Source organism: Diceros bicornis, chromosome 8, assembly GCF_020826845.1.
Source record: "Diceros bicornis minor isolate mBicDic1 chromosome 8, mDicBic1.mat.cur, whole genome shotgun sequence".
In the NCBI taxonomy this organism is placed as follows: Eukaryota; Metazoa; Chordata; class Mammalia; order Perissodactyla; family Rhinocerotidae; genus Diceros; species Diceros bicornis.
In genome coordinates this window covers 66,085,535-66,107,032 of record NC_080747.1, presented here as the reverse complement: position 1 = coordinate 66,107,032, position 21,498 = coordinate 66,085,535, and the positions used below count along the sequence as shown (strand labels likewise).

Below are 21,498 nucleotides of genomic sequence, written 5' to 3'. Positions count from 1 at the left end.
TGTAGCAGTTAAGTTTGTGTGCTCCACTTCAGCGGCCCAGAGTTTGCAGGTTTGGATCCCAAGCGGGGACTAACGCACCATTCATCAAGCCATGCTGTCGTGGCATCCCATGTAAAGTAGGGGAAGATGGGCATGGATCTTAGCCCAGGGCCAATCTTCCTCAGCAAAAAGGAGGATTGACAACAGATGTTAGCTCAGGGCTAATCTTCCTCACCAAAAAAAAAAAAAAAATTCTGATCTGTCCATGATGCTAAAAACTCCCTGGTTCTCCCTGTCACCAATGTCTCTTCTTTCCCTCTGTCCCCATGAACTACAATCAACTCCCCATTAGAAGTCATTTACAGAGTCCAACTTTTACGGCCAGAACACTCAGTGCTTTGTTTTTACCTTTCTCCCCAGTTATAACTATACTTGGCCAATTAGACACAAAACCTAAGCAAATCATAGTACATTTGCACCCCCATGGTCTTAGGATTATCTAAATCAGATCTGACCCCCAAAATGAAAAGATCTCACCAGCAGCACCTACCTTTGCAAGGAATTTAGAACAACTTTTTATTTATTTTTATTTCACTTACTTCCCAAGTGCACTGAAAATCTAACTGATCCCTGGTTTGAATGAGCAAATGCAACATTCCCTGGAACAAATCCATTAACAGTGCCACTTTAGTGAGAATGGTTTGTGCCCCAATGGGATTTATCTTCGTCTGTGGTGGTTATCATTCTCCTTGAGACTCTGAATGCCTAGATGGCTGACATACAATCAGGCAATGCCTCTTAGGTTATCTAACTGTGTCCCTAACTCTTCACAAATTGAGACATCTCATTGGTTGACTCCCCTGAATTTACACTGTCAAGTTGGAAAGGACCTATCAGGTGGTGTTCACGATTCGGGATTCCCTTCCTTTGGCAAGTTCCTACTTCCCTGGTTAGGAGTGAGTACAAATGAGGCTATTATCACAAACTTCTCATTGACTCTTGAAGATATTACAGAATCCACTGCTAAAGCAATAGCTGCCCAAGAAAAATCCTTAGACTCTCTGGCCAAGGTTGTTCTTGAGAATAGGATAGCCCTTGGTTATCTTTTAGCTCAACAAGGATGCGTCTGTGCTATGGCCAACACCATCTGCTGCACCTGGATTAACACTTCTGGGGAAGTTGCAACTCAGCTACATAAGTTCACTGAACAAGCCACTTGGCTTAAGAAAGTGAATCCTTCAATGGGGTCTTTTTTTGACTTATTTGATTTTGATTGGTTTGGGTCTTGGGGACCATGGCTCCAAAGTGCACTCCAGACACTGGGAATTACCCTGCTTATAATAATCATAGTAGTCTCCCTAGTGTACTATAGTCTCTCAAAAGCTTTAAATGCATGTTTGCAGCTGCTAATTGAAAAGCAAATGATCCCCCTAAGACTAGAATGTCAGAAAAGGAAGGAAGAGAATGAATGACTTAAATAATGTGAACTCAAAGTTGTGAACTCTGAAGACCACAGAGATTCAGCAAAAAGATGGCATGACCTGTGACTACCACAGGAAGGGTAGCAAAAACTGTCAGAACTTCACAGCAGTAGCTGGGAGTGGCGCTAATGCCTTAAATTTTGATGACATCTCTCAGGCTGAGCATCTGATCAAAAATGGGGAATTGTAAAAAAAGAGACGATAGGCCCAAAATGGAGTCACTTGTGCTAAGCCCCACATCACCAAACCAAGGCTTAATACCTAACTTACTTACATTTTTCACCTCTTCCAGGAGTAGAATCTTAAACCAGTCTATCTGGAAGTACCTGATCAGCACTAGTGAAGTAATCTGCCTGACAGACCTCTGCTGTCTCCTGAAGGAAGGTGACCTTGCCACAAACAATCTGTTCTTTGCTAGTATAACTTCCTTGACTCTCCCCCTTCTGCCTATAAAAGTCTTTCATTTTGTACAGCTCTTCGGAGCTCCTTTCTATCTGTTAGATGGGATGCTGCCCAATTCATGAGTCATTGAATAAAGCCAAGAAGATCTTTAACATTTACTCAGTTAAATTTTGTTTCTCAACTAGGTGAATAAAGGGATTGTTGGCTGTAGGGAGGTTGGATAACAAAAAACTGTGGTGGAATCAAGTGGTTCAGCTTCACAACCACATCGAGTGATGCTGGCACCCAGAGAGCAGAACCATCAAGGCAAATGGCAGTATTTTTCCTGGGTTAGGGTTTGGCACAGCTAATTTGAAAGAAGGGCACAGTGATCTAAGGTTCTAGCCTTAGCAATTAAAATGACTGCCCATGGGATCAGTGTGGTAAGATAAGCAAGCCAGAAGACAAATGAGAGAAGAAAGGAGGGAGGGGAGCAGAACTCAAGAAATGGTGAGAAACTGGAGTGGGAACCACCAGGATAGTGATTTTGCACTTCTCACATCCCAGTCCTCAGGAAATCTTCCAGTGATTCTCTTCATAGAAGAGAGCTCAGCTTGATCCTAGGGGTGTTCCAAGCTGGGACTCAAACATCTTGAGCATGAAGGCTGATCTGATGGGGTGGCCTGGCAAAAGTCTGTGTGCAAGGGCAACTACAGAGCCTCCTGTGAGGGAATTTATCCCAAGAAAATAGGTTCAGGCTGGATGCTTGAACTACAACCTAGTCATGCAGGGGCTTGGGAGTCTGAGTTCAATATGGAAGCACTACTGTATCCTGTTCCCAGTTCAGTCCCTTGGATGCAGGTCCATGTGAGAAAGCGAAAGCAGGAAAAACTGAGAGATTTCTGTAAAACACTGAAGCTACTTGCGTCCATCTCCAACTGTGTGTAGCACAAAGACAGGCATTCTACCCTCCACATCTCCACAGGCTACCTACGAGTTTTGACATCATGAGAGCCCTAGTGCTCTGGTGACAGTGCTTTGCAGACCATGACACTTAGTGGAGCAGAGGCATACCCAGTAGGAGAGGGTTTACTCATGAACACATGTCCTGCACTACCAGTGGGCCCAGAGAAACCTTGCAGAGGGGGCGTGGAGGGGGGCTGTGGCCAGGAAAGGCAGCAGCTGTTGGCTTCTCACTGTCTCTACAGATGCAGAGGAGGTCAAAGATTTTAGGCTCTGAAATTGGATAGACTGGCTCTGCAATTTATTAGCTCTGTGAACTTGATCAGGTTATTTAACTCTGAGCTTGCTTCCTGAGGTACACTTACCTCCTCGGATCGATGTAGTGAAAGAGAAATTGCATGTATACCTCTAACACGTGGCACAGAGCCAGACCACACGTGCAATTCCATCTGCCTGAAGGTGCTTCCTCTGCACTCCTTGCTGACTCTTACCATCTTAAGTTTAAATGTCACTTTTTCAGAGGAGTCATCCCTGAGCCCCTGTAGCAGACTCTGCATTGCCTACTCAACATCCATTGCCACCTTCTCCATTTTGTTTGGGTATCCACTCCTCAAAGAATGATATCCTCAAAGAAATTGGCCTAAGCCAATTTCAGTAATTCCTCCCCCATTCCCAGCATTTAGGTGTGGGCTTGTGACTCAGTTTGGACTAATGACAGGTGAGAAGAAGTCTGCTGGAAGCTTCTGAGAGATTTCCCCACTCTTGTAAAGAGATACACTCTACCACTGGGCATTGTCAGGATTGTCTGTTATAATGGGAGCTGCTCCAGCCATCCTGGGACCATGGGTGGGGCAGACCCAGGTACAAAGCTGGCATGCTGGAGATGGCAGGGGGAAAACGGAAACAGCCTGGGCCTTCCCTGACATCACTGAGTTGCTGACTTCACCAGCTAGAGCCTCTCAACCTTGGGACTTCTTGCTGTACAAAACAATAAATATCCTTATCATTAAAGACATTTTAAACTGGGTTAATTATTAATTGCAGCCTCCAACATCTAAATTATGACCTAAGAAGTTTTTCTCTCATATTATATTTGTCTTCATAGCATTTATCACACGTATAGTTACTTTTGTGTTTATTTGTTTGATGTCTGTGTCCCCCACTGGATAGCAGATTCTAAACTGTCGAGATCACATGTTGATTTTGTTCACTATTGGATTCCCAGATTTTAGCACTGGTCTAAGGCATAGGAGCTGCTCAAACACATTTGTTGAAAGAATGAATAAAGGGCTTGAAAATGGTCCCTTTTCTCCTCCTTCTCATTCTCCTCCTTTTTCTCTACAATTCTGCATAGAACTGTTGACAGAGTACAGGATCGCTGGGAAGGATCCTAAGTTCCCTCTCAGACTCTGACCCTGGGCAGCAGCCTGCGCTACATCAGTGGCTTTCAAGTTTTTACCTCAAGGAACAGTAAGCAAATACATATTACATGACTGACCCAGTACACACTTACATATATATTTAACTGAAATGAAAGACTTGTGAGCACATTTACTCTTACTGAGTGATATACTCTGATATTTTTATTCTATTCTATTTCATTTTAAAAATGCATGCTGTGACCCAATACATCAATTTTTGGACCCATTAATTAGCAACTCACAGTTCCCCCCAAAAATGGACTAAATGTAATGTAAGGACTTTGCAAATCGCTGATTTTCTCCTTTTTGTTGTTATTCTGCTCATAAAAATCCAGTCCGTTGACTTAAAAGTCCATTATTACAGGGATTTAACACGACTTAATTATTTCTCTTTTCCTGTGGAATTCTTCCCCATCTCCCTCTCCTCTAGTTGGGCTATTTTGAAGACCTGCATAAAACGGAAAGACTCTGGCATATGTTCATGAAAAAGTACTTTGTACTTTTGCTTATTTTTTCCAGTTAGCACAAAAAAACAGAACTGCATTCTTCCTCCTCTGAAATTTAATGGCCCCATTCAACGTATTTTACCTGGACCTCATTTCTACATAAGTTTATGTATGTTATAGTGCAGACTGGTGTTACATGAGTCCCACTGCACCATGTGGTTTAAAACCCAGGAGAGTTGGGTTCTAACATTCTCTAGAGGCACAGCGAAGAATAGACCCTCACTGTACTTCCCATTTCTCAACACAGAAACTGCCCTTGTCCTCGGCAGATTTGCCAGTGAAATTCCTCTGGGGGCAGGAGGAATGGGGAAAAGCCACGCGAAGATCTCACAACTCCAGAGCACAGCAAATAATGCGGTGGGGTATATATATATTTAGAAAACCATAACGCAAGCCTCAGGAGACAACATGTAATCAAAAGGCGTCAGGGAGAGCATTACCAGCTTGGGTGATCAAGAAAGTTCTCTGCCAAAAGACCTATAGATTCAGAAGGGATAATCTCTGCCCCTTGAAACTCGGTTCAAAACTACTGCCCCCAGCGTCACGTGAATTGGCAAACTAGATGCAAGTTATGGCTCCAGAGTCCGGGAAGAGCACGTCGCCAAGCTGCTCCGGGGTCAGAGGTCTCCTAGAAGGGCATCGGCGTGACGGAGGAAAGCACGTCCAGGATACGTGCGCTTGTTTGCGCTCTGGGAGCGAAGGGGAGGTGGGAGACGCCATGCAGTGAAAACAGACTGGAGGGGAGGGGGGAAAGGGCGGGGAAGGAAAAGATGAACACCTCCCTGAACTTTCCTCTCCCCTCGTCCCACACACTTGAAATAGAAATAATAAAACATGAAAAACAAAAAAAGCTTACAACCCGATGTTATCTTCCTTCTTAAGTTGCCGCACTCTGGAGGTTATGGGTATAAAGTGCAGGCTGCAGCTGTCGCCGCTAGCTTGTCTCGGGACTAGAGGTTCGGGCCGCGGCGGGTGCGCACGCGGGTGACCCCACCTTTAGGGAAGCCAGCTTCCTGCTCTTCCACGAAATAGCCCCGGCTGACCCCCGCCCCCCTCTTTTTCCTCTTCTCCTCCCGCCTTCCTTCCCTCCCTCCCTCCTTGCGTGTCTCCTCTGCACCGGCCCCGCGGAGGAGCCAGGGGCAGCACCCAAGCCGCTGCAGCTACTGCCCGCAGCGCGCTCGCCCGCGCCCCCGGCACCCACGTAGCCCGCGCGGCGCGCCTTGCGCATGGCCGGGACTCGCTGAGCTGACCTGCGCTCGGCTTTGGCGCCGAGGCGGCTGGGGAGAGCTGCGTGGAGAAGACGCGGAGACGCAGGGGCGGCGGTGCCGAGGTGACAAGCTGCGCACCTGGAAAGTTACCCGGTTGTCTGGTGAGGTTCTCGGACAGGGGGCTTGGGCACCAGGGGTGCGTCGGGAGGGACGGGGTCAGGGTGCGCGCGTGTGCATGCTGTCCGTGTGTTCCGCGCTGTGCACCTCTGTTCCACACCCAGCCGGTCTTGTGCATGTACTGTTCTGTTTGCGTGTGGACGTGTGCACGCGTTGCATTCACTTGGTGTGGCAGCCTTCTGTGAGCTCCTGGAGGCTGGGGAAGGCTACTTGATTTTAAGAAGCTCGGCTAGGGGCGGGAGGGGGAGTTCAGCCCCCGGGCGGCAGTGCTCAGGGTTCTCACGCCTTTAGCCGGGAGCAGCCCAGGAGACTGGCTCCGGGCTGGGGGCTTGGCGCTGCAGTCAGGGCGTGCGCTCCCAGCTCCGCTATGCCGAGCTCTGGGTAGCTGCTAGGAGACAAATACTTCGAGTCCTTGTAAACTTGTGTGGGTGTCCTGTGTCACTCTCAGCGTCGTGAGGCGCCTTCAGATTTGTGCTGTGTATTTCGTGGTGATGAAGAAACAAGAGCAAGAAAACAAACAAATCAGTCCCTTTGGGGATGAGACAAAAAGCAGTGGGTTCAAGTTTGAGAAGAACTAGAGTGCAGATGTACAGCAGTTGAGACCATAGCTGAGAATAGAAACAAGACAAGCAGAAGGAACAGGTAGATAGGAGGACGCTCTGAGAAACGCATGGTTTCCTGATCTTCATCTTGTTCCCGAAGTTCCCAGAGGCTTTTTTATACAGGAGGAGAGCAACATACACCCGCCCCCCTATACACACAGTTCCTTAGAAATTATTGTCTCTTTTCTTTGTAAGTTTCTATTTAACTCCTGGAGAAGGCGATCGTCCCACATAACATACAGTAGCTGTCGCCAGTACTCCTGTTTAGTTTTACACAGGAGGGTGGGCGCTAATATGGCAGAGAATTCTCTTTGGAGAATTAGAGGCCATCCTCTCCATTGGAACATTGTGTAACTAAGAATAAATGACATAAAAAGATGGTGCACAGAGTTTTCTTTTTTACATGCAATACTTCATTCCAGTCATCTGAAATCCTTACGAGTGAGGCTAATTCACCTCACAGTGAAGGCGTATGTTGCCTGGATGTTGCCCAAGTCTTGTGATCCCACATTGTCTTGCTTCCTCTAGGCTGTTTTCCTATCAATTATCCCCTCTTCTGTCTTCTCATTTTCTCTATATTCACTGGTTCATTATTCTGGGTTTACAAATACTACTCTCAAGTTTCCACTGTTCTAAAAATCCATTGCATGAACCACGATACCATATTGAAGTCCCTACTCTCAGTGTCGGCTTTTCCCATCGTCCTTTGTAACCAGGTTTCTTTTCCAACTCTTCTGTGAAAGGCTCAATTCAGTGCTTTTCCGTCTGATGGCCTTTGCTTTGATATGTCTGTGAGATGTGAACCGCAGCCTGCTCACCTCTTGAAAATCTTATCTTCATGGCTTCTATGATACATCTATTACAACTATTCCTTCTCCATCTTTATTTGCTTTTCCTCCTCCTCTTCTCCTATGAATAATATCCACAGGTATTATCTAAATGTACATACATAACAATAGAGGCGTTCCTTGCTTTTCTCCCGTAGTGATCTCATCTCCTAATGGGACTTCAATTCCTACTGTATCCTAGCAGTCTTTTGCCTTGACCTTTCTTCTTTGCTACCATCGCTAGACATTTCCACCTTGATGACCCACAGGCACCTCAAACTCAACAAATATAAATGCAGACTCATTACCTTCTCCATAAAGTTTGCTTATTCTTCTGCTGTGGTCAATGTCACAGTGCCTAGCCCAATAGGTGGTACTCTATTTTGGGATGAATGAATGAATAAATGAGTTAATAGTACTGCTTTCCTCCAAGCCTTCCAAGATCAAAACATTAGAATCATTTTTGACTCCCCTCTTGTGTACACCCATTTAATTACCACATTTAGAAATTCTGTCTCTGCGGTATTCCTCCCACCATTCTTGATTTTTTACTATTAATCCCTCCATGTCTTCTCTCACTTGTACCAAAGCAATAGCTTCTTTGTATCATTTCTCTAGTTTTTCTCTCAAACTTCATGTAGACCTAGACACTTTTCCTTTCCTTGCTGCCGGTCTCCTGGGCACTTTCATGGTCTTCAGCTTCAGCCTCTACTTACATATAAATGATTGCTAAATATTTTCCGCTCCTGCTTTTGATTTTCTAGTCCTTTGTTTCCTACTGCCTACAGAACTTCTCAACCTTCGAGTTTCCACTGGTCCCTCAAGCAGAGTGTGTCCAAAGTTAAACTCACTGTCTTATCCCTCAGATCTGCTCCTCATTTTGGTTAATGACATCACCTCTTGCCCAGTTGCCACAATGGAAACTTCCAAATCTTTATTCTTCTTATCAGAACTCAAATTCCATCAGCTATAATCTCCTGACCTATACCTATAAAATTATATTTATATGTTTGCCTGCTTTTCTGCTACTGTGGCACCCAAAAATAGCTGAATGGAATGCCACCACATTTGGCAGTGAAAATATAGGATATGTGGCATTTATAAAATTCACTGTGAACATTCTTCTGGGGGAGGGGCACTTCAAAGCCATAATCAGCCTCAGAAGTAGCTGAAACTTTGGTACAATAAGAAGCTCATATGACTGCCTAATAAGAGAAAATTATTCTCCAAATTAAGATGCCGTGGACAGGGAAAACAAGCAGTAGATTCAAAACTGAGCCCCAGGTCAACAGTCACGAGGGCAGATGGACAGATGCTTTTAATTGTGGCTTTGATATGGAATTGAGCTGTTTCTCACAAGGACTACTCTGTGTGGTTTGCTTCAGGGAGGTAAAGCAGAGATTTATGTATTCAATGATGGTTAATTATTTTCTAAAAGAACTTTGATGAGACGAAGTTAAGGGTAACATCAAGTGCATCAGTTTCATATATACTTAGAAGACTGTCTGTAAAAGCCTGCATAATTCACTTCTCTAACTTCAGGCAAACCTGCCCATATCATGAGAAAGAATCTGCTCTACTTCTCATGATTTATTGAAGGGAAGGAAATTTCAGAGTTGCCTATAGCCATAGCTTTTACCAAATCTCCTAGGGTATAATGTTTTTCTCTTCTGGCTACCATGGACGTGGTCCATTTTTTCTTGAGTTCAAGACAATAGAATAGGATTGGGACTCTGTCTGGCCTTAATCCTGTCCTCATCACCTCCTACTTGGATTGGTGCAATAGCCTCTTACTTTGTCTTTCTTCTTCTAATTCCATATTTATGCCAAGAAAATTATTTTTCTAAAAGACAAATCTTACCACGTAACTTGGAAAAAAAACTTGACCTACACTAAAAATCCAGATACCATAACATGGCATATGAAATTTTTCAGTATCTTATTCCAGTATCTTACTTTTTCAGCCTCATTTCTCATCACTCTCCTTCACTTATCGTGCATTTCAGCCTGTTCCCTGAATGTGCTATCAGCTTTCTTGCATTCATTCCATAGTACATGTTCTTTTTTTTAATTAATAGACTTTATTTTTTAGAGCAGTTTTAGATTTACAGAAAAATTAAGTGAAAAGTACAGAGAGTTTCCATATACCCCGCCTTCCCCTTTTCTTAACAGCTTGTATCAGTGTGGTATATTTGTTACAATTGATGAACCAATATTGATATAGTATTATTAATTAAAGTCCAGAGTTTACATTAGGGTTCATTGCTTGTGTTGTACATTCTGTGGGTTTGGACAAATGTATAATGACATGTGTCCACCATTACAGTATTATTCAGATAGGTTCACTGCCCTAAAATTCCCCTGTGCTTCATCTGTTCATTTCTCCTTCCTTCTCCCCAAACCCCTGGCAACCACTGATCTTTTTACTGTCTCCAAGTTTTGTCTTTTCCAGAATGTCATATAGTTGTAATCATGCAATATGTAGGATTTTCAGACTGGCTTCTTTCACTTAGCAATATGCACTTAAAGTTCCTCCATGTCTTTTCGTGTCTTAATAGTTATTACTTTTCATCATGGAATAATATTCCATTGTCTGGATATACCACAGTTTATCCATCATTCATTGAAAGACATCTGGGTTGCTTCCGAGTTTTGGCAATGAATAAAGCTGCTGTAAACATCTGTGTGCAGGTTTTGGTGTGGACATACATTTTCAAATCAGTTAGATAAATACCAAGGAGCATGATTGCTGGATCATATGATTGTTTAGCTTCGTAAGAAACTGCCAGACTATCTTCCAAAGTGGCTGTACCATTTTGCATTCCCACCAGCAATGAATGAGAGTTCCTGTTGTTCCATATCCTCTCTAGCATTTAGTGTTGTCAGTACTTTGGATTTTGGCCATTCTAATAGGTGTGTAGTGGTGTCTCGGTGTTTTGAGATTCTCTAATGCCATATGATGTTGAGCATCTTTTCATATCCTTATTTGCCATTTGTACATCATCTGTGGTGAGGTATCTGGTTAGATCTTTTGCCCATTTTTCAGCTGGGTTGTTTGTTTTCTTATTGTTGAGTGTTAAGAGTTCTTTGTATATTTTGGATACTGGTCCTTTATTAGATATGTGTTTTGCAAATACTTTCTCCCAATCTATGGCTTGTTATTTCATTCTCTTAACAGTATCTTTTGTAGAGCAGAAGTTTTTAATTTTAATAAAGTCCAACTTATCAATTTTTCCTTTTATGGATTGCGCTTTTGGTGTTTTAGCTAAAAACGTTACCATGAAACCCAAGATCACTTCGATTTTCTCCTAGTAGATTGTCTACTATCAGTTTCATAGTTTCGAGTTTTACATTTAGGTCTTTGATCCAGTTTGAGCTAAGTTTTATGAAAGATGTAAGGTCAGTGTCTAGATTTATTTTTTTGCATATGGATGTCCACTTGTTCCAATACAATTTGTTAAAAAGACTATCCTTTCCCCATCAGATTGCCTTTGCTCCTTTGTCAAAGGTCAATTGACTGTATTTGTGTGGTTCTGTTTCCAGGCTCTCTATTCTGCCCCATTGATCTATTTTCTATTCTTTCACTAATGCCACACTGTCTTGGTTATTGCAGCTTTATAGTAAGTCAGTCTTGAAGTCTGGTAGTATCACCACTCTGACTTTGTTCTCCTATAATATTGTGTTGGTTTAGTTCATATTTTTTGATCAATAAGTTTTTCTACTAAGATGAGTTATTTTGTTGGATAAATAATGTTAAAAGTGATAAAAATAGTAATATTTAATATTTATTAAACACACACTATGTGTCAGGCTCTGTGCTAAATTCTTATCGTGGTTTATCTCATTTAACTCTAACAACTCTAAATTATACGCAACGTTATTTTATATATCTGTTGATCTATCTATGTGTCTATCTCTCTCTTCTCTTATTGACCCTCAAGCCCTATATCGTGCCCAAGGGCGTGTAAATACTAAGTGAGAGCGCTTGGACTGGGATCCTGGCTCTGTAACCTTAGCCAGCACTATACTGTCTCCCATATTTGCAGATATACATGTGGCTATACATATATATACGTATAAATGTGTGTGTGTTTGTGTGTGTATTTATATCAGACTCCAGATGGACAGAGAACGAAATAGATATTATCTAGATCTGAGCCAAGATTTTGGTTTCAAACTACTTTAAGGCTGGAGGAAAAACAGACAAACTAAGCTTAATTCCTCCCACATTGGCTGCCAGGTGTTAATCCGCCTGCAAGAGCCTTTGCAGTCAGTGTTGCTTTTCTATGTCTTTTCTAGTTACCTCTTATATATGACATTTCCTAAATAGTGTTTAAATTAATGTAATAATACTTTAAAAATCTTATATGGTATTCCTCTCTTCTTGTTAAATGCCGCTGCTCGTTCTATTCCTCTCTCCTGTCCCTGGCTGCAGTTGAACTATGTTTTTTTATTGTCTTCAAAGATTATTAGCTGGGCCTTTTTGGTTTGAGGATTACTCTACAATATATGAAAATTGACGGGGGCTACATGAGGGAATTACAGAGTTTGGGGAGTCCTTGCAGTCCCGGAACCTGGGCTGGGTCATTCACAAGGCTAGTCTCCATCTTTTGACGAGGCTTCTCTTACAGGGAAGGTTTCCCAGGCTGTTTGTTCCAGAATGACTTCTCTTCTTAATAGAACATATAATCCAGACAGAGTACGATTCCCGCCTCCCACCCCCAACCCCGCCCCAAGGGAATAATTTACATCTTTAAAGACCTGCTGTCTGGAAGATATCCAGTTTACTAGACTTCTGTCCCACCTAGCAATGGTCCCCTATGGGCATTTCCTCACACCAAGACACTAAGCGCCCTGTCTCTAGTCACGTACTAGAGGATTCTAAGTAATTTATAGAAAGTTACACAGCTGGAAAAGGGCAGATTGTTTTCCTACTCTGGCTGGCCTGACTCCATTGCTCATGTTAAATCCTGATCTTCATCTGCGAGCTCACTTCTTATTAGTGCGGCCCTCTGATTATAAGAATGATTCTAGTAACCTATAGTTGCTAGATTGATGGAGCAACATCCTGTTGTTCAATTCTCCTTGTGGCTAGTAATACATATTTGAGAAGTAGCTTATCTAAGTGACTGATACAGGAAACAGAATGAATCTAATTAGTTTTTATGAAGCCAGAAACTTGAGGCCTTGGTTTGAGGTACAACAACATTTAAATGGGTGAACTAACTGGGAAATTGGACTTAGTATTGAGCCATTTAGTAACTTACTTACTACATATCTTAAATTAGTGACTTCAAAGATGAGTTCGTTACTCTCATTTCACCTCTTTTTGAAATTCTAAACAGCTCGAAAGATTTATACAGCTTCCAAACTGACTTCATTAAAATCAGAGAATTCGTTGTGTTTTGGGAGAATTTAATATCTTCTACCCAATTGTGCTTCAAGATTGTAAAATTATTGGATTGGTACAGAATGTTTTGAATACCATACATAGAGCAAAAATAATGCTAAGCCTTTTCACATTTAGAATGCTAGAACTGTTTTCTCTGTGAAATTTGACTGCAAATTCATGGAACTATGCACCTGATATAGTACATGATACTAAGTTAGGTCTTAGTAAACAATTGTTCTATGACTAAAGAATGAGCTGTTAGTTTAATATTAGATTTAAAGGTTTTTGTGCGTACTTTTGTTCCTTATAAGGCAATGCCTTTTCCTCTGACCACTCCCTCCCTCTACCCTGCCTTAGCTTAGGAATGCTTGTCCATGAACCAAAAAAGGATGTCTAGAAGATGGCTCACTGCTGTATGTTAAAAACTTGTGCACATATTAATTTAAGGTACATTTGGAAATACCTTTCTCGTGCCTGTCATTCTGAATCTCGTTCAAGTTTACTCTCAGGTCCAGTTTGAACGTTTTCTGAACTGCTTATTTGGAATACAAGGGTGTCTAGGGTCACTTCTTTGAATTCTGATCTCCTCCTTTTTATAAATTCCTCATATGTAAGAATAGTAAATGCTGCCAAGTCAACAGAAACTTAAAGGTTAAATCTGCTTCATCTCTGTAACATATTAAGGCAGTTCTCTTGAGGCTAATGTTTATTAATGACTACTTTGAACCTGAATTCTATGAGGAATATCTGGGTGCTGCCAGATTACTTTTATAAGTACATTTATTTTCTGTTTGTACCATCCATCTTAGGTGACCTGCATTGGCTATTTGGTTGCATCTGTTTGAAACCAAATGAGGCTGTTTTACATCTATGCCTTTGTTGTCACAGGGGTCATGATTATTCCAGTAGAGCTAGTGAAATCAGTCTAAGCATTTCATTCTCTCTGAGTTTGAAATTTGGAGGGAGAGAAGGGTACGAATGTGTGGGATATATAACTTCGAAGTTGCATCTATCTCTTCAGACATTAGATAATGAGAGGTAATTCCAATTTAGTTTATAAGCACTATAATGCTTCTTGAGTTCTGGCTGTCAAAAACTGCACATGTAAAAGTACAAAATTTAAATAGGTAGTGTAAAAAGACTTAAACTTTATGATAATTAATCAAAGCAGTATTTTCCAAACTTCACCCTCCCGAGTTCTACTTTTTCATTTTGCTCATATGTCCATACTATCTTCAGATGATTTATTTTCTATTTTCATTGAACTGACTCAGTAAACCTAAATACCTAATTTAGCCTCACAACCTTGGGGTGCAAATTATTTATATTTCTAATGAATGTTAAAATAAATACATAACTAATGAACTAAAAAATATTTCTGAATCAACTAAAATCATGCCTCATAATCTCTGATCTGCATTTCACATCCCAAGACCCACTGGATTAGTGACTATTTTGTGGCCTATACTGAGGATATTCTTAATAGGAGAAGGAGAGAGCCTTGTATTATAGATAACCTTTCTTTTGACAACCTTGCTTTAGGATATAAAGTAAAGGAATCCCTATGCCTCTGTTTTACCTTGTAGTAACCACGATCCAGGTTTTTAACAGTGAGCATTATTAGAAATGCAAAACTTAATAGGTGCGTAGGGCAGGAGGAAAGTGCGAATAAAGCAGCAGCAACTCTGGCTCCTCCTCCGAGGAATGCAGATGTGTGATTTTCTAAATCAGGGGAAGGTTTCTCAGTATAGCCGTACAAGGGGCTGTGAGAGTTGTGACATTTTCAAGTCTCTGCTGCTGGAGCTGCTCGTTTGCGTTTTATCTTGGCCATGCTGACATCCACATCACAGTTTTGTTGTGATGCTTTTGACAGCTGTCCGGAGAGAAGGACCAAAGAGAAAAGCGGGTAACGAGGGCCGTTTGTGCAAAATGCTTAGGTGTGAAACTTGTGCCGGCGAAGGGTCGGGGAAGAATGGAACCAAGTGCCAACTCCTCTTCATGGAGGGATAAAGGAAATCAGTCGATAGCTTTACTTCTGGAAGCATGGGGAATTTATTGCTTATCAAACAACAATGACTGCTATGTTTCTATTTATGCAACAGATCGGAATGAGAGGAGTGGTGGGGGCTGTTGGGAAGTGAAATTCCACTAGGTAGTTTCCAATTCTGTGCTCTTTCTCTCTCAGGTCTTTGAGCAAAATGGGAAATGGTTCAGTGAAACCCAAACATTCCAAGCATCCAGATGGCCGCTCTGGGAACCTCACCACCGATGCCCTGCGGAGCAAGGTGACAGAGCTGGAGCGAGAGCTGAGGAGGAAGGATGCTGAGATCCAGGAGCGGGAGTACCATTTGAAGGAGCTGCGGGAGCAGCTGTCGAAGCAGACTGTAACCATTGCAGAGCTCACAGAGGAGCTCCAGAACAAGTGCATCCAGCTGAACAAGCTTCAGGATGTGGTGCATATGCAGGGAGGAAGCCCGCTGCAGGCATCTCCAGATAAAGTGCCTCTTGAGGTCCACCGGAAGACCTCAGGATTGGTCTCTCTCCATAGCAGGAGGGGAGCAAAGGCTGGGGTGTCTGCTGAGCCAACAACCAGAACCTATGACCTCAACAAACCCCCTGAATTTTCCTTTGAGAAAGCAAGAGTCAGAAAGGATTCCAGGTAAGAAGTTTCCACACCCTTTTGACTCTGATGGCCTTAATATTACGAAACACTAGAGTGATATTTATTAATCCTCCTCAGTGGTAAAAAGCACATTAATCCTTTCAGATTTTGGGATAGAGGGACTTCTAAAATGGTTTTGTTTTGCAAAAGGGTGTCCCTTTAATCAGAACTTCTCTTTAAAGCAGGAATTGTGCTTAACCTAGATTTTGATTTGTGATATGTATAACTGAGGAGCTGAGTTTACAAAAGTCATTTCCATTGTCTCGAAAACCCTAGGGGAGTGAAGAGGTAGCTTTAGGAAGTCTATGGTTCTCTCTTTCTATAGGAGTGGACTTAAAAGTGTACACAAATCATAATGAATTATGAATCTGTATAGTAAAAAACACTTATTAGCACTTAGTCTGCAGGTGTCATGAAAGAGGAATAAGCTGGAAACTCAAAGGGATGAGTTCATTCATTCATTCCACAATGTAAATTGAGCACTACCTCTGCCAGCTGCTCTGTTAGATGCTGAGTATATATCAGTGAATAAATAGACACAGAGCCTTTCTTGTGGGGAGGTAGACAGTATGCATGGACACAAATAAGCATTGTGTAGTTATTAATTGGGATAAATGATATGATGGAAACCAGTATTATAGTGGGTGGTATCTGGGATTAGGGAGAGAGAAGGCAAAGGAGGCAACGGGATTGGGATTATCATGGAGGCTTGGCTAATGAGGTAACCTTTAACTGAGATCCAGAGGAGGAAAAGGAGCATAGACTAGGTAGAAAGGTCATTTCAGACAGAGGGAACAATTAAAAGCTAGAATGAATTTTAAAAATAAGGATTTTTAAAAGAATATATAAATATTTACCACAGCATTCTTGTGTGTGTGTGTATGTGTGTGTGTATACATTTCTTTTCTGGCTAAAGTCTGAATTTTCTAACTAGGACAGATTGACTAGAAACATTACAAGTTACAGTCTCCTTTCTACATTACTTTTTTTGTTTGTTTGTTTGTTTATTGCAGTAACATCGGTTTATAACATTGTAAAAATTTCAGGTGTACGTCATTGTACTTCTATTTCTGCATGGGTCTACATTACTTTTAAATGAGTAAATATTTATTAGTTGAAATTAGATCTTTTGGCTTGATAACGTCTTGGCAAAGACATTATCTCTGGATCTCTCTTGTAAAATGCAAGATTTGTGAAATTAAAACAAATTTTAATTTATTCACAGACCCAAGTATATAAATCAAGATTAAAACATCTGACTTAAACAAATAAATGATTAATTTTGACAACAGAATTATAAAGGGAGGTTTAATTCATCAATTTGTTGACAATACTTGGCACATAGTGAATGATCAATAAATATTTGTTAAGGAAATAAGTCATGTTAGATTATTAATCATAATACTCTGTGACTGAAAGAAATCTCATTAATATTAGAGTTCAGAAGAATTTTTTTAAACTAAGAGTTTTTTATTAGTTGGTTTAGAAAGGTCTTATCTATTCCTTTTGCAGAAGTAAATTATTTACTTTTAATGGTGTGAATTCAGAAATTATAAATGTTACAAACTTATGCTTGTTTTTCAAAAATTGAACATCATCCAGTGTTCTCTTTTGATATATCAGAGATGTATGCATTTATGGTAATATTATATATTATGCATTATATTACTATATATATATAAGCATCATATATTATTTACCCACACAAAATCTTCCAAATAGCAATGTGCTAGACGTGTAAGAGAATTTTATAGCAATTCATCTTCTTTGACCCTCTTCTTACAAATTCCACCAGATTTCTCCTCTTGAACCAAGGTTATGTTCAGTTATTTTGTTCCAAAGACTTGAGGCATCTTGAGGCAATACACCAGTCTCCCAGTGTTAGGTAACTGAACAATCCAATATAAGCATATTCCTTTGTATTTCTTTATTAGCTCTATTATAACCAGGCAAAGAAAATCAGTAGTTCTGCACAGTCAATTGCTGGGCCAAATCATACTCCTTTTCGTCTGTCTATTGTGAGTGGGACACGGGAGGAAAGACATTATAGCTCTTGAATAAGGACTAACAATGCTTCCCCTCATCGTAAAGGCAAGCCAGATGGGTTCAAGTCTGTGTTGCGGTCATGATGAAGAAGTGGGCTAATTGATTCCTAATGATTAAGTCCTAAAGAGACCAAACTAGAACATTCGTGCCCTAATATTCCCCATATGCTTTCATAGAGCCTTGTGGTTCTAAATTGAAAAATGAAATAGAATGTGGGGACCACCCTTTTTTCCTTGACTGGTTTGTGCTTCAATTTCCCTCGCAAAATATATCTTTCGTTAAGTCTGGAATAACTGGCTGAGCACAGATAGCTAATATCATCCATTCATAGATTTTTAATTTTCCAGTTTTTCAAAAGTGCTCAATATTACAGTTCATTTTCTATTTTCAAATAGTTCCAGTTTTAGATAAAAGCCATAAGTAAACTTTGGATATTTTTATATATCTTTTACACAGTCTATCAAAAGTTTTATAAGAAACAATTTGCTAGAAATTAGAGCATTAAAAAAGATGGGAGCATCATTCACTGATAAAAGGATGACATATGGTAGCCTGGTTTGGCTGCTTTTCCAAGCAGTTCCTGCTGGATATGAGAGAATTTAAGATATCAGTCAAAATGGCTCCTATCTATATTCTTAGGTTGTCATGATTTTTTTGTCGAACTTTTATAAAGTTTCTTGATTGAATTATGACTAAATTTGTTCCTAATAATACATGCCAACTACATTTTGGATGAAGTCCCCCCCCTACACTGGATCAGAAAGCCACTGAATGGCTTCTCAGTCTGTTTGTCAGAAAAGATGTCTCTGCTGAGTGCTCAACAGTGAACAGGAGACTGAGGGGAGCCTCCTAGCCCTCCTGCCATCAGCAGCATCAGGGAGATGTGAAGTACTGACGGAAATCAGAGAATAACATTTGGGCAAAGGATAGATTTGGAATTTGGGGATTCGTTTTCAGTAATTCATGAGAAACTCTAAAACCCATGCCACAGCAATCTGTGAGTTTGCTGAGGCCCCTGGGCTCAAGTGTATTGTAAATGGCAAGTGAATTTCATCAACCACCGGGCAGCCCGCCCATGCCAGCTTCGTTGTCCTGTACCCATCAAGTGTACTTGTAGAGTCTGAAGGGGTAACTTAAACTATATAATTGCACCTCCCTACTTTATATGGAGAACTTATATGCTCTAATGGCATTGGAGAACTCTTGAAATTTGTCTCTTGCAAAATTCAAGGGTCTGCTTTTTAAGATCAGGTTCTAGAATAATTCAGTGTTGTCCAATAGAACTTTCTGCAATGATGGAAATGTTCTGTAATCTGTATTGTCCAATATGGTAGCCAGTAGCAAAATGTGCCTCTTGAGCGCTTGAAATGTGGCCAGTGCAACTGAGGAACTGAATTTTTAATTCTAATTAATTTTAAAATTAAATAGCCTCATGTGTCTAATGGCTATTGTATTGGATATTGCAGTTGTAGATTATGTGTTTTTGGCTCTGATCGCTATATCATGAGATGGGAATTATGATCTAGTGAAGTTTGGGAAAAATAAAATAAGACCTCTGTTTGGTTTTAGGACAAAGCCACAGAAAATGACAATGTCCCTGTCAGATTGAGGTGGCCACAATGTAGAATTGCTCTTAAATTGCATGGAACCTGTGGTATATTTTAGGCTTTTATAGTGACTTGGCTTTGTGCCCACTGACCATTTTAGATCTTCAGGAGCATATGACTATGTGGGCACATAGCCCATTCCTCTTACAGGTACTCAGCCTTACTAAGGTATGGTAAATTATGATGACTCAGAGTACTACAGTATATCAAATACCCTGATGTTTGAGTTAAATTTAATATAGTGAGCATCAGAAGACTTTAGAGCTAGAAGAACCTTAGAGATTGTTTCACACTACCCCTGTTACTGGAGAAGCGAGGAAACAGGTGCAGGGGAATTGCAGAGTATGCAGTGGCAAGTGACAGAGCTAAGATTAGAATCCAAGACTCTTGACTTTGAAACCAGTTCTTTCCCTCTACAATCCTAGTCTTCTTAGAACTCCTCACAAAGATGAACGGCCTCAAGTCAGACCAGTTTGGGAACCCGTCTGATTTATTATGACATGCCCTATTGATTGGTAGGAAGACTGATGGTGCTTCCTGGCTTCTTCCAAGCAGAGCTGAGCAGAGCCTACCCATTGCATCAGTGTTCACCAGGTGCTGGATTCTCAGAGCTCAGGCCTATGAGAAAAGGACACTGAGAATGGGTTTGATCCATCTGATGGCATAGACTGTGATATATATGGAGGGGCACGAATGAGATCCCAAATGAGTACAGTGCTTCTCAAGGCTGGGAACTGAGTATCAGTGGCAAAGGAGGGTGAGAAAGAGCTCGGATAGCATTTCTGTCCATGTCTGACCTGCCTTGAGCACCAAGACATCTATGCATCCAGAGGTCAGACCTTTTACTGACATTAAATTTTCTGTTTATGTAGACGTTGTTTAGCAAACTTCGGCACTAGCAGAGCAAAATTACGAGCTCATGCTGAATGTCTGGTGGAACACAGGCAAATTAATCAGAGACATCTGGCAAGTTGCTGGTATGACTGCCTTTTGCTAAGAACGCTTAAACTATCATTTGAAACTATTGTTCTTCTGTGAAAAGGAAAGGTAAAACAAAGACTTGCCATCTGACTTCAGATGTTGACTCTAGTTTTAGGAAGGACAATTAGTTTCATTTGTCACTCCCACCCCAGGAGCAGAATAGGTAAAAGTGGAAAATGCTAGTGAGTCATCCATTTTAATAAGAGGTGGAAAAGGAGGGAGGAAGAGTATGTTTGTGATTATTTGTGCTGCCTTTCTGAAGCAGTGCTGAGCATTTGAATGTGCGTTATAGAAATGTAGCTCCTTTATACAGGAGCTAAACAGGAGTATTTCTATGGAATAATAATAGTAATGGTAATAATAATAACATGTACGTATCACTAATTATGTGCCAGTCACCACTCTGAATGCTTCACAAATAGTGGATTATTTAATTCTCACAAAAAACCTGTAAGATAGATGTTATTGTCACTCCCATTTTATATATGAGAAAACTGAGGCATGCAGAATTAACTTGCCTAAGGTTACACAGATTTTAATATTGGAACCAAGATTCAAAACCAGAAAATCTGCTATCTAAAGTCTGTCCTAACAACTCCTAAATACTACTTTTCCAACATAAAAATTAGAAGAAGACTCTTCTTATTTTAGTTGGGAAGCCATGTAAAAAATTAAATATATAATTAGAAGTAAATACTCTTCTAGTGGTTTTTTTGTATGATTAAAAACCACCCCCTGCTGTTGTTATTTCTCCCTGAAAATTACACTTCTGGAAAGTGCTGCCCTATTATCAATTTGCAGTAGAGGAAAATTTTGCTGGGGGCAGGAGGGAAAGAAACCTTCTTTCTCCTCGTATGAAATAGTGACTTAGATGTTACTGTATGAGAGGTTATATATCTAGATTTTACATAGATTATTAAAGATTTTTAAAAGTGTATGTACAGACTCCTAATTTTCAGTTGGACAGTTAAAAAAATCACGCATATGCTTATAAATACTGTTGCGTTAAGTTGGGTCTTCAGAAAAGCAAAAAATGACGCTCCCTAAATAAGGGAAAGAAGAAGAGAAAAAGCCCAGTTGTGTGGTGATCTGACAGCCAGAAGCTGTGGGTGAAGGCAGCTGGGTGATGTGTGTGGTAGAAGTTGTCAGAATGTTTGAGAACAGAAGGATGTCTTTTGATAGCAGTAATGTGCTATCCAGATCAGAACTAGTTACTCAGGGGTGGGGTGAGAAAACCAAGTTATCGGTTAAATGCTAGATGTCTG

The 21,498-nt window shown here is 40.9% G+C and overlaps 1 protein-coding gene across 2 annotated transcripts in view; it reads left to right on the top strand.

Moving 5' to 3' along the window:
* Positions 1-6,020: 6,020 nt before the first annotated feature.
* PRKG2 (protein kinase cGMP-dependent 2) overlaps positions 6,021-21,498 on the top strand; it is a 103,001-nt gene continuing 87,523 nt past the window's right edge. For both annotated transcript variants that reach the window (XM_058547354.1, XM_058547352.1), the window contains exons 1-2: positions 6,021-6,100; positions 15,123-15,596. In XM_058547354.1, coding sequence (XP_058403337.1) covers positions 15,136-15,596 — 461 coding nt within the window. In that variant the 5' untranslated portion in view covers positions 6,021-6,100; positions 15,123-15,135. The remainder of the gene's footprint in view (positions 6,101-15,122; positions 15,597-21,498) is intronic.